A 14,117-nucleotide genomic window follows, 5' to 3' on the forward strand; every position below is an offset into this window, starting at 1 on the left:
GTCCACCGGCCCGAAGCCAAAATTTTGTGACGACCCCCCCTGCTGACTCCGTAGTTCGGGCCGCCCACCCCCCCGCGATGCTCATTTTTGCACAATCGTTGACGTTTAGACCTCGCCTGTCACTAATTTTTCGGGACGAGCGGCCCAAACGCCATCTGCGATGCGAAAACACCGTATCATCATAGAAAAAGACAATCGCTGACGGATTTCTCAAACGTCAGCCCCAGACCATCATTAAAGCCCCATATGTTACTAGTGTCTTGACCCATTTGCACCTAAACAAAGGGACCTTAAAAGAAGGTTCATAGTCAAGTTCCCATATCTCCTCTATGTAACCATAACATGTGTCCTTTTGGCCTTTGTTGTTTGTTGCATCAAAGCGGACACCACTGTTTTGGTTGGTGCTCTTTTTATCTTGGGCAATCATGTAAAATGTATTCTCATTTATCTCGTACCCTTGGAAAGTCAATACAGTCGGAGATGGTGTCTAGGCCAACAAGTACAGCTGATCTCCAGCAGTGGCATCATTCATGAGATGTTTTTGCAACCAACCGCCGAAAGTTGACATGTGTTCACGTATAATCCAATTGTCTGACTGCCCTGGCTTCTGGGAGCGTACAAAATTCTTGTGTACATTGATATACGGAGCCACCAAGGTGGAACTTTGTAGAACTGTGTAGTATGCTTGAGTGAAAGAATGACAGTCCCTACATATCATTGCTTTCTTTCCTAGCGTGCCTTTTCCACTCAGTCCCCCCTCATGGCGCAATTCAGGAACACCAATCGACTTAAGGTCGGGAATAGAGTCAACACATAACTCAATGACCTCCTCTGTTCCATAGCCCTTGGAGATCCTTCCTTCTGGCCTAGCACAGTAATGAACATATTTCTTTAAGACTCCCATGAACCTCTTGAAGGGGAACATATTGTGTAGAAACACAAGACCGAGAATGGAAATCTCGTCGACCAGGTGAACAAGGAGATGCGTCATAATATTAAAGATGGATGGTGGGAACACCAACTCAAAACTAACAAGACATTGGACCACATCATTCTGCAACCTCTGTAGACTTTCTGGATTGATTACCTTCTGAGAAATTGCATTGAGGAATGCACATACCTTCAAAATGGGCACTCAAACATTTTCCAGTAGAAGCCCCTCAATGCAATCGGAAACAACTGCATCATTATCACGTGGCAGTCATGAGACTTCAGGTTCTAGAATTTGTCTCTGCCATATTTTTTTATTCCCTTTATATTGGAGGAGAAGCCACATGGGACCTTGATACTGCTTAGGCATTCAAAAAAGACATCCTTCTCTGCTTTTGTAAGAGCATAGCTGGAGTAATGACGTCCTTTATCTGTCTCATGTAGTTTTTTTTGGATCTTTCATACGTTGCTGGTCCTCCCGTGCTTCTGGTGTATCTTTTGTCTTCCCGTACACGCCCAGGAATCCTAGCAGGTTCACACAAAGATTCTTCGTCATGTGCATCACATCGATTGAAGAGCGGACCTCTAGTACTTTCCAATAGGGTAGCTCCCAAAATATGTATTTCTTCTTCTACATGGCAGCGTCATTCAGAACAGACGTTCCGCCAAGACCCTTTCCAAATATTACTTTTAGATGCTTGACCATACCAAATATATCAGCACCCTTACGGTGGGCAGGCTTCTTCCGGTGATCTGCCTCACCGTTGTAATGCTTGCCTTTCTTTCTTACGGGCTGGGTACGCATAAGAAATCGACGATGCCCCAGGTACACGACCTTCTTATATTTATCCAAATATTCACCTTCGGTCTCATCTAAACAGTGCGTGCATGCATTGTATCCCTCATCTGACTGTCCTAAAATGTTACCAAGAGCAGGCCAATAAATTGATAGTTACAAAAAGCAGCGCTCGTAGGTCAAATTCCTCCTGGTTGTGCTCGTCCCACACAGACCACAACTGTAGAAGTTATTCAACTAATGATTTCAGGTAAACATCAATATCGTTGTCGGGTTGCTTCGGGGCTTGGATGAGCGCTGACATCATAATGAACTTCCGCTTCATGCACAACCAAGGAGGAAGGTTGTAGATACAAAGAGTCACATGCCAAGTGCTATGACTGTAGCTCTGCCCTCCAAAAGGATTCATGTCATCTGTATTTAGACCAAACCTTAAGTTCCTTGCATCCTCTGCAAAGTACGGGAACTCCCTATCCATTTTTTCCCACTGGGACCCATCAACAGGGTGTCTCAACATCTCGTCTTTCTTACGGTCTTCTTTGTGCCATCGCAACAACCTAGCATGCTCTTTATTTCTGAACAAACGTTTCAGCCGTGGTATTATAGAAGCATCCCACATAACCTTGGCAAGAACCCTCTTCCTGGGGCGCTCGCCCTCAACATCACCCGGGTCATCTCATCTGATCATATACCGCAATGCAGTGCACACCGGACATGCATCCAAATTCGCGTACTCACCGCGGTAGAGGAGGCAGTCATTAATGCATGCATGTATGTTTTGCACGTCTAATCCTAGAGGGTAGACAACCTTCTTCACTTCGTACGTACTGACGGGCAATTCGTTACCCCTTGGAAGTTGTTTCTTAATTTTTTTCAGCAACTTTTCAAATCCTAAGTCAGTGATACCGTTCTCTGCCTTCCATTGCAACAATTCCATTGTGCTACCTAGCTTTTTCTGGCAATCTTCGCAAGTTGGGTACAATAATTTATTGTGATCCTCTAACATCTGGTCGAAGTTCAACCTTTCCATTTCAGTTTCACATTCTCTCCTTGCATCAGCAATGGCCCGACCAAGATAATCAGCAGACTCATCTGGTGCCTCTTGATTGCCTTCTGATGAAAACAACCCCCCTTCGCAGTATCACTGTATTCAGCGAACATGGGATAGTTGTAATCATCCTCTTCTTCTTCATTGTCTTCCATCATAACTCCTCTTTCTCCGTGTTTGGTCCAACAATTGTACTAGGGCATGAAACCGGACCGCAGCAGGTGGCTGTGAATGGTACTCGAGGAAGAGTAATTTATGACATTCTTATATTTAACACATGGACAATACATAAAACCACCATGTTTGTTTTCCTCATCCACGTCGATAAAATTTCTCAGGCCCGAAGTGAACTCGTCAAAGCGTCGATCAATGTACATCCATTGCCGATTCATCTGCATGATATAATTAAGCTTATCAAAAACCATTACAGAACATCATGATTAGTGAAACGATGTATATATATACACATGCATTTTATCAATGATAGATGAAAGGATAAAGTTGTTAACCTCGATGGAGAAAAAAAAGACAGTTAAGTTTGGCTTGTTTTGTGTGAACTCAAGTGGCAAAAGCTCTTAGGTGTTTCATCGAACACCTCTTGTGCATATGAAGAGGGCAAAGCAACATACACCTCTCTTGTGCTAAGAAGTGGAAAATGGCTAAGTGTGGCTCACACTTGGGCATGGGCAAGGTATAGGTAAGGCAAACCGTGACCAAAGGGTAGGCCTTTGGTCCCGGTTGGTAATACCAACCGGGACTAGAGGCAATCGGGGCCTGACACGGCCTGCAGCCCCCTGCTGCAGCCCCTTTAGGCCCGATTTGTATTACAAACCGGGACCAAAGACCCCAAACGAACCGGGACCATAGGGTGGCGTCGCGCCACGCCAGTCGAACCGGGGCCAATGCCCCCCACTGTTCCTGGTTCGTTTTAAAACCGGGACTAATGCTCTCAGGGGTGCTGGACGAAAGCCATGTTTTCTATTAGTGCTTGTCATAGCGCCACCGCGCCTGCTCCACCGCCCTCTCCTCCTTCGCCGCATCTCGCACCTGCTGTCCCCCGCGAGCACCTACAGGTACTGGGGGCACCGGCCTGCCCTTCCACCGCGGCCCTCCGCGAGCACGTGCAGGTGCTGGCGGCGGCGACCTGCCCGTGTTGTCCATGCTTCCCTCCGACTCCGCCATCAGTCGCCAGGTCATCGCCAGGTCATCGCCGCCGCTAGGGTTCAGAGGGGATGGGAACTTGAATGGTAACGAGGGAATGAAACAACGCCACACAAAATCGCCAAACAATGAGGGTGTTTCTGCAAAATGGTCTTCCACCGTGGCCAAGGACGTGTGTGTACCACCGGTGCACGTCCAGGACAACATTTTGTACCGCGAGAACACACATTCAGATATGTTGTATGAAAATGCATATGGAGTACAACTTGTTGTATTAATGGTGCAATTACCTCGCCCAGGAAGCGATCCAACCCACTCGCACTTGCTTGTTCTCAATGTGCTAATTCATGTTCCATATGTCATTTTTAATATAGATGCTGTTGGATATGTTCAACAAAAATCAACACATAGCAAACGTACGAGCAAATTTTCTAGTAACATAAAAACAAAATTCTGTAAAGCAAAAGATGAAGATATTTTGTGATCACGGAACCACAAACGACCCAGCATGCATGCACGTGACACCAGCCTATTAGGTCTGCTTCTTCGCTTTCACCCGTCCCCGGGGTATCTTATTCAGAACTTTGGTACCCAGCACCTTGTAGCTCTTGCATGCCTCGGTATGGGCCTTCCCGGCGAAGTGATCCACCTTGTCCTTGTACTTTTCGTACAGGATCGGTATGATGTGGATCATCACGAGGGCTGTTTGAGACCTCAAAAGTATCAGTCCACTAGCATATAGCACCAAGCTTTCCAATAATATTGCGCATGTTAAAAAGATGCATTACCAACGAAGATCAAGTTGAGGAAGTCACAGCAGCTTCCTACTTCAGAGAGCACCCAGAGAGCAGCAATCACCTAAAAAGCACAAGATAACTATTAGACAACTCTCAATCAACAAAGTAAAACCATTATGTGTAATTGTGAGGACAGAAACGTACAGCAAGAAACTTCTTGAGATCATGCCCCACCGCAATCTCCAGCAAGAAGTGAAGGGCTCTGTTGACGTCGCTGTGCAATGCATGTGCCACATTCACAGCAACGACTTCAGATATCTCAACTAAAGGAAAATCTGGCGGACTCCTGAAGAAGTAACACGTGATGTAAGATGGAAGCAGCACTAACCAGAACAGGTGAAAATTTTTCTTGGCACCATTAGTCTGAACAGCTCTGGGGCTGATGTTTGGGTAACAATTTGGAAACAGGGCATCTTCTCAGCTCAGCTTTTTTACAACCATTGTTTTTCACATTTGCCAGATAGTAGACTGCATTCTTGGATATGGAAGTGTAAAGTGGTCTTGAGAATCAAGGTTTTTGCGTGGCTCTTGGTCAGTGATAGGTTGAATACTAGAGACATGTTGCGCAGAAGAAACTGGAATGTCACATCAGATTTTACTTGTGTGCTATGCACCACTCATGCTACTGAAGATTGGATACATCTTTTCTTTGATTGCAACTTCAGCCAGAGGATATGGAATTATTTACAAATTGAGTGGACCCATCATGACACAATTGAGGAGATGTTTATTGCAGCCAGGAAAGAGTTCTCAAAGCCTTTTTTCACAGAAGTTATCATTTTAGCCTGCTGGCACATTTGGAAACAGAGAAATGGAGCAATTTTTGAGAATATCAGGCCATCTTTTGCTTCCTGGAAGAGACAGTTTGTGCATGAAGCCTCTTTGCATGTGCATAGAGTGAAAGACAAACATACTGACATGTTTCAATCATGGATTGACAATCTCTTGTAATTTTTGCGTTTTCTTTCTTCTTTGTATATAACTTTTTGTACAGTTGGTTGAGTTTTTAATAAAAAGTTTCATGGTCAAAAAAAAGAACAGGTGAAAAATAACCATATATCGCACTCACTTCTTGATGAAAGTCATAGCTTTGGACCACAGAAAGAAGACAGCCAGGACCGCAATCATCACATGGGATATCAGAGTTAAAAAGTGGTAATCAAACACTTCAAAAGAAACCCATAGGACCGCTGTGACACCGATCAATACAGCAGTTGCCTTCTTGTCTTTCCATAACAGTACGCCAGCAGCTGCACAAGATTGTACCAAAACTATGTTTATAATACTGCATCATGCAGTGTCCTCATCATCAATGGATCTGACTGTAACTATATGTAGCTATATGAACTGAAAATACTTGACCATTCTAAGACTTCATAACTATGTTAATAATACTGCATCATGCAGTGTCCTCATCATCAATGGATCTGACTGTAACTATGTGTAGCGATATGAACTGAAAATACTTGACCATTCTATTTTACAAAGTATTTCATGAGAACGACAACATAACCTCTCAAGACCTTGCAAGAGGTTATTCCTAATCAACAGCTTCACATATCTAGGAGTTTAGCGATGTCGCCAACTATCACTTTGTGATGACCAAACAGACCAGGATTAAAAAAAATAGCAGTAGGCATGCAAATTCTAGAGAGACTAGTCAATATACACTTGGTGAAGACCGTGTGTTACAAAATATCACTCAAAAACCAAGGTTACCAAAATATCACTACAATCTTAGCTTTTATAGCCAAAATACAACTCCTGTGACTGTGAGATATCAAACTTTTTTCGATAGTCAAGCTGAGAAGTGCTTGGTAGAGTTTACCCAAATTATCCCTGTCTAAGAGCATCTCTAACAGAGCCCGTAAATCCCGCCGGAACTGAACTTTTCCGGCGGATTTACAGGTTCGCCGAAACGCGCGCAGAACAGACACCGAATACATGGGCCGGCCCGAATCGGAAGTTCAGAGGCCCGAGAAACTCCCCGCACGACCCCTATTAAAAGGGTTCGCGGAGGGGAGTTCGGTTCGTAAACACTACTCCCCTCCGCCGCTCCTCTCCCGCCGCCGCCGCCTGCGTCCGCTCCGACGAGCGATTCCGGACTCTCCGACGCTGCTCCACCGCTTCGGCCAGCTCCCCTTCGTCCGGAATGGTGCGTGCAAGACGCGTGGGTAGGGGAGGTGGCCGATCCGGCGCCGGAAGGTCAACTCGGCGTCCGCCGGGTGTGCGGGCGTCGCCGGAGCTCGCCACGCGTAGGCACTCCGACGGCGCGTGGAAGCGGGCCGGCCGGAAGTGGCCGGAGATTATGGCGTACCTGCAAGCGCGCGCGGAGGAGGCGCCGGAAGGAGAAGCGTATGCGCCCCCCGCTGTTGGCGCGTGCAGCCCTCCGCTGCCGCCGCTGCCCCCGCACGGCGACGACGACGCCGCCGTCGGGCCGCCTCTAGCCTGCGGGAGCACCTCCGAGGCAGCGGTCGTCGAGGTGGCGGCGGTCGTCGTCTCCTAGGAAGACCCGGCGAGCAAAAACCCTCCGGCGGCGACATTAGCGCCCCGGTAGTATAGTCACTCCGGGGACTAAAAATCTAGTTTAATTAGGTCCCTAGTTCGTAATGTAGCTGGAATATGCATGTATTTTGCTCTAGTATTGTAAAAATTATGAATGAATTCAGCTTGATTCGATGAATTCGAGTGCAATCGCAAATTTCGATTTCCCGCGGCGTTTGATTTCAGCGAGTTCGGTTCACGTTTTCGATTTCTGTTCTGCGCCGTCGCTAAATCCGCTACCAAATTGTTTTTCGGAAGACTGAACTCGCTTTATTCGGTTTCGACTTCCGAGAAATAGGGGCTCTGTTAGAGATGCTCTAACTAAGAAGAGATGCCAGCCCAGACCTTGTTTCCCCATTCCCTCGTCTTAACAATCACCATGGCGGCGTGCCAACTGCAGCATAATTTCCGGCCCTGGCTCCTCTTGCTATAGCTCCACGGTGTCTCTGCCTCGACCCCACTCCAATTTCCTGCTACTAGGCCGGTTTTCGGCGAACTCGCTCACCGCACCCGTACCCAGCTTCCGGCTGTGCCTCCTGCTTGTTATTCGACCAGCCGTCACAGCCCTGCTCGCTCACCGTGTCGCGCTCCTCCAAAGCTTGCCCACCGACCCCTAGCCCAGCTCACCCACTCCCCTGCCGTGCCTCCTGCCCTCTAGTTATATCTACACGACACGATTGAAACATCACAACCACAAACTTCGTGGTGGTGCGGGGACCTTGCCAGAGCCAAAGAAGATGTGGGGATTTAGAGGGAAGGTCGGGCGGCGGTGGGGGAAATTCGAGGAGGGTGGCTCGCGTTGCCGGCCGCGAGGAGTTTGCGGTCCAGGGCGGGGGGGTCGACAAGGAGCTTTAGGGGCGATGGGAAGGACTGAGTTGTTGACGAACAAAACGAGGAAGATAAAGAGGAGGTGGAGATGATGGGCCAATGGTGGGCTGGCACCCACGAGTTGAATCTCGCACCGTTTCCACGCTCGACGGGGAGGATTGGGATTTCCTATACACAGATAAGGTCGGCCGTTATCGCGCCGCACCAAGCCCCGTATGGTCCGGCCTGGTCAGCCCAATTCGTCGTTTACTTTCGTTTTTTGTTTCGTTTTTTTCTTTCTTTTTTTCTTTTTCTTTTTTGTTTCTTCTTATTTTTTTAGATTCTAAAACATTAAGATATTTAAAAAATTGTTGAGATTTTGAAAAGTATTCATATTTAAAAATGCTCATATTTTAAAAAATAGATTTTAAAAAATTCAAATCTCAAAAAATGTTCACAGTTCAAAAATGTTCAATCTCATAAAATGTTCAAATTAAAAAAATTACTCAATCTCAAAAAATGTTCAAACCCATAAAATCAAATTGAAAATGGTTCAATTTTGAAAAATGCTCAAATATAAAAATTGTTCAAACTTGAAAATTGTTCAAATTCGAAAAATGTTCAAATTCCAAAATTGTTCAAATTTGAAAACATTCTTATTCAAAAATTGTTCAAATTCAAAATTTGTTCAAATACGTAATTATTCGAATTTAAAAAACAAAGAATAAATGATAAGAAAAAATGAAAAAGGAAGCTGTGGAGCGGGAGCTGCATCGTACCAAACCGAGCGGTAACCACAATCGTGGGCCAGGCTCAAATACGTCCAAGGGTGTGTGGCACCTCGCGTGCCACCGACCTTGTCGGTGTAAAGCACCTCCCGAGATCCGAGAAGATTTGCAGACGAGCGAACCGAATCCTCTTCCAGCCCTAAGACAAACTAGAAAACCTAACCCTAGCACTAACCCAGTCACGCACGTCGTCCCACTGAGCACCGCACTCCCCGTGACCCCGTCTCTCGGGTCTTATCTCTATTCTATCACGAACGTGCGGAACAGCAAGGCAGCAACTAAGACCTAGTCGCCTTCGACTCTACCGGTCACCGCCACGTTCGTCGTCGCCATCGACCCCTCCTAGGCTTCCCTGCTCAGCCAGCCATGCTTGCCGCTGCCTTGCTCTATGTCGTGCTTGCCGCTCTCCGTCGTGCCGGCCGTCCTAGTGCAGCTGTCGTCGACACCTTCCTCGACATCCCCATGCAGCTAGTAGGCCTGGCCGCCGCGCTCACCAGCGGCTACTTCCTCCTCGGGGGGAGAAGATCATAGTACCATATTCGGGTAAATCAGCGAAACCCGAACCTGAATTTTCGGGCACCCGAATTGTCGGGTTTTGATTTATTTATATTTCGGAGATTTTCGGGTGTCAATATGAGAACCCGATATACCAAATACCTAAAAAAACAGGGGTTTGTTTGGTTTGAGCCCAACTAGCCCACCAATATTTTAGCATGACCAACACAAGGGCGTGACCAATATCTATACTTCTTATAAAGCAAAACCCCACTAACTGCAATTAATGTTAGTCTATCTCTAGCTACATCCAAGCCACCCACATCATCTATTCCATTAGCCAATCAAATATCCATGTCATCCCCACTAACATTCATTATTGATGTATCCTTGCATGCAAGCTATTTATGTCACCATTTTTTTGATTAAAATGTCCACATAGCTAATTTATAGCCATCAAATATAAAAAATAATGTGAATTAAATTTAGCATCTCAACTATTTTGGCCAATTGAATATTGCATACTTCTACAGACAATTCATATTACTATGTATTATACAATTTCATTTAAACAATATAATTTCTTAGAAGATTCCTGCTGCAACGCACGGGGTATCCTTCTAGTTTTAGTAAAAGATATTGTCAAAACAAAAAATATTTTAGTAAAATATTGTTGTTTGGTTTGTTGCCAACGTACTGTCCAAAATGTTGACAAGGTAGCCCGGTGTTTGGTTTGCAACCAACTGAAGAATAATATTACCTTTATTTTAAACTATATTTCTTTTTAAAAAAATCTATAATATTTCGAAATAGAGGTAGTAGTATTCACAATGATTGACTCATATTATCTAAATTTGATGTACCTAAACACTTTTATACAATAATATAGGTAGTACTGCCTCTATTTACAAAAGGATGTCAGAAGTTTTGTCAAAATATATATATTTGAATTTAATCAATTTTCAACATCTTTCTATGGACAGAAAACATTTTTTTTTATGGACAGAGCAAACTGAAACGGTACTAAACTGTCAAAATAAAAATAATCACGAAAAGATTGATAGGGGCTAGAACTTGTGACACGGGCAATTTTTATTGGTTGCGTTCCCTTGCTATCCATGTAGGGACCACAAATTAATTTCTTTCTTTGTTCATGAATACAAGGCCACTTTGTTTGTCGTGTCAACCTTGAACTAATGATTTAGTCAACCAAATATAAGTTATTTGTCATCAAAAAACATACTACCATTGAAATGTTTATGAAAATATGCATCTAATGATATAGTAGTTTTGAATAACATGCATCTTATATTTGTTGATTTGAGTTACTCATCAAGCATACTCCCAAAAAACAAAATGGCCTTGTGTACAATAATGCAACAACGGAGTAAGACAGTTAGTGTTAGCCAAGCAGTGAAAACACCCGCCCAGCCACGACTTTGGCGAACCAATTTTTTGTTGCCAGTCCAAACAACAGCCAAATTTCAGGGGCTCGCTAAGTTTTTGGTAGGGTCAGCTTTGGCTGCCATCTAAAGGCACCCCAGAATCGAAATTTCAGATAAACCCGAATGCCCACCGTGGCCTGGGCACTGAAGAATCGAACGAGTTGAAGAACTAAAGGGAGAAACTACAAGATTGATTGTGTGTTCGTGTTGTTGTGGACTTGTGGTAGTCTTGTAGAATTGCAAGGGTGGCAAGGAACCAAGTTCAGAGTGGTGATGTGCTGGCCGAACTTAAAACCATGGGAATAACTGGTTGTAGCTGCTTTGACTGAACGCAAAGATGCTTCCAAATGAAGAAATCAGTGAATTAACTGAAACAGATCACAGGTAAAAACTGAAACAGGATATTCACATAAATGCATATTCACCGGAGATCAAAGCCACGTACAGACCAAAGGTAAAACGCAATGCACAGTCCATGGTCGCCGCTGTCCATGATCGCCAGCAGCGCGCCCGCGCCCCTCTGTCTCTCTGCCGCAAGAACACCATGTACAGGACGAACTGATTGACTCGATAGATTGATCCAGCAGGGTAGAGGGAGCGGTTCGGTTCAACCAGGTGTACATAGCTCATTTCCCAATGATTTTTGGAGTTAGAATATTAAGGAATTAGTATAGGCGGAAAATGAGCAAACAATCAACCAAATCATTGGGAAATGAGTGCAATGTTAAAACTAAATCAGTGCAATGTTAAAGATTCGCGAGGGAGGTTGATAACAATAAGTATGTCAGCGAAAGAGGTTCACATCGAGGGGAGGAAGAACATCGTCGTGTGCTCGTGGTAATGTCGTCCTAATAGAAGATGCGCTGCATCGAGGAAGAGGAACAAACTTAACATCAAAAACTCGCATAGCTATGTTCATTGCCCGTACTAGATGCGGCAAATTAAACATTTTGACCTTTTAAAAATTTAAGATACCGTGGCAACGCAGTGGCATCAAATAACAGTATCAACCGAAAATTCGCCTACAAAAGTGTACCGAAGAAAATATAGCAAGTGCTTCCTACTACACAAAATTAAAGTAAAATAAACAGGAATGGAGACATCGTACTTTTACCGCCTCCAAGCACCTTATGCCCGGAGGTGTCCTCCCCGAGAAGCCTGAACCCTCGGGACCTCACCGACGTGTCGGGAGCAGACGCCGGCGGGCCCACCTTCTCTGGCGAGGTCTCGATCTCACCGGTCGGCTCCAACGACAGCGCTGGGCCCCGGCAGGGCCTGCCGAGGGCGGCCGGGGTTGGCGGTGGCGCGGCTAAGGTCTCCTCGATTGGATCGGCCATGGATGGCTCTACGGAGCAACGGAAGCTACACGAAAGCTAAGCACGAATTCCCCTCTTTTCCTGCAGTGCGTGGAAGTGGCCTAGAATATGAGGAGAGTGGGACGCACCGTCAGGGCGTGTGACGGCGCGCTGGCTCCAAAAGTCAACTGAGGGCATCTCCAGCCGTCCTCCACGTCCGGAGAAACTTCTTTGTCATACTCTATTTTGGACACAATTTATGTCAGTTTATGTCGGGCTCGGACATAAAAAATATCCACATGTACGCATTCGTCTGCCCCTTTTCCAGCGGGAAACATATTTTTTGACCGCATACATGATTAGTGAGGAGAGAGAAAAAAATATTCTATTTGTGTAGCTAGGAATGGTCAACACGTGGGTCTGCACCTTATTAAAGGAGGAGAGAGATGGTTGCATGCAGACTAAACGGACGCGCGGACTCGTCCGCCCAGACGCATTCTTGACACATGATTTACGTTTGCGTCAGAATGAACGATGTGGTCCGTTTGCGTCGCCCCGTTGGAGATGCCTTATAGAGTGCCCTGGGCGAGAAATTTTTTATGAAGACAGATTTACCCAATCATGTCCTCCATATCACCTTAAAATACGTCTAAGGATTCGGGCATCCGATGTAAGATAAGAGAGGCTTCATCTAAGAAAATGGATCTGGCGGTGGTTTTGGAATACCGGCTTGGGAAGGACAGCGGAGTTCAGCTTGGCGGCGATGTCGTATCATATTAGATGCATGGATCGATGGCTTCGTGCATTAGATGGCGAATGAGGATAAAGGCTAGCTACATAGGATGTGAGTCCCTCATTGTCTGCGAACATGTCGGCTTGTTTGATTTCCACAAAAAATAAATACCACGACAAAATTCTCGATTGAAACCACATTTATTTTTTATTTCTAAAAAAGACAAATATCACAAAAAGTCTTCGATCACTAACCATATGTATGAATAAAAGTGACAAATCATACGAGAATATACCTCTTTGCAAACATCACATGTTTGGTGGGACATTCGTTCTCCACCTCCGAAAAAAGACAATAAGACGACCTGAGTGGGATCAATGATGGTGTCGGTTTTCCGTGTCCCATGACAAAAGGTCGTAAAAACTAAGAAATCACCAATTGCAAAAGGTTTTTTTCCAATGTAAGAATTTGTTCTGCAAGTCTGTTTCAATCCCTTTTTGCTTCCCCACCTCTGTTTCTACCTACCTCCTCCACTCATGATGCATATCTTCAAGTTTCCATGACTGACGAGGGATTAACTCGTCAATGTCTACAGATTGTAGACTTAGGGTTTCGTAAGAAGTAAAGTGCAAGTAGATCTCGAAGGTTCAGCCGAACAAAGGTGTTCAACTCAAGATTATTGTGGCTAGGGTTACAATGATTTCGATCCTTTCTTTCTCCCTCGGCTTCTATTTTATATAGGTGGTGAAGCTGAGGCTTTCCGTGTCATACAAGTTACAAACTATCTGAGCTGTGTTGGGCCTTTCCTATATTGATACAAGTTTCCTATTACAACTCTACCTTCTTAACCCGAAGATCATTGACCTTCTGGGCCTCCAAAGCTTCGGGTCCATGGGCTTCATACTTTCTTATAGAGTCAGGGTACTTTATTCGACATGCCTGTTAGGCATATCTATGTTAGTAGCCCCAAAATTTTGCTTAAATCGTAGAGTCGAGTAAAATCTCCATCGTAGAGTCGAGTAAAATCTTCATCGTAGAGCCGAGTAAAATCTTCATCGTATATCTATCTTTCGAAACGTAATGAATTTTTTTACTTAATGTCTATTTTGTATAGGAATAACAGTAAATGAGGATGGTTCATCTGACGGATGAGGTACCAGTTAATTGATCTGGTGGCAAACCCGCATAAATCTACTTCAAGCTCGAGTCCCTCGATCCAAACCTGGGATACTAGCGTAATTTGACACGTGCCGCTTCAGGACTTATCGTGAATCGGAT

General features: G+C 44.9%; 1 protein-coding gene across 1 annotated transcript; it reads right to left on the reverse strand.

Moving 5' to 3' along the window:
* Positions 1–4,467: 4,467 nt before the first annotated feature.
* On the reverse strand, positions 4,468–12,148 carry LOC124656721 (reticulon-like protein B1). The gene is made up of 5 exons (XM_047195418.1): positions 11,926–12,148; positions 5,802–5,982; positions 4,877–5,018; positions 4,724–4,793; positions 4,468–4,637 (listed from the first exon to the last, which is right to left on the reverse strand). The coding sequence occupies exons 1-5, from the start codon at positions 12,146–12,148 to the stop codon at positions 4,468–4,470; spliced, it is 786 nt and encodes a 261-aa protein (XP_047051374.1).
* Between the last annotated feature and the right edge of the window lie 1,969 nt (positions 12,149–14,117).

Source organism: Lolium rigidum, chromosome 1 (assembly GCF_022539505.1).
Source record: "Lolium rigidum isolate FL_2022 chromosome 1, APGP_CSIRO_Lrig_0.1, whole genome shotgun sequence".
Lineage (NCBI taxonomy): Eukaryota > Viridiplantae > Streptophyta > Magnoliopsida > Poales > Poaceae > Lolium > Lolium rigidum.

What these genes read in the sequence shown, in the direction of transcription:
- LOC124656721 (XM_047195418.1), bottom strand. Translation starts at nt 12,148, where the DNA reads ATGGCCGATCCAATCGAGGAGACCTTAGCCGCGCCACCGCCAACCCCG. An exon ending in GCATAAGGTGCTTGGAGGCG is followed by an intron (nt 5,983 to 11,925) that starts GTAAAAGTACGA and finishes AATCTTGTGCAG; the next exon opens with CTGCTGGCGTACTGTTATGG. An exon ending in GCTATGACTTTCATCAAGAA is followed by an intron (nt 5,019 to 5,801) that starts GTGAGTGCGATA and finishes TTACTTCTTCAG; the next exon opens with GAGTCCGCCAGATTTTCCTT.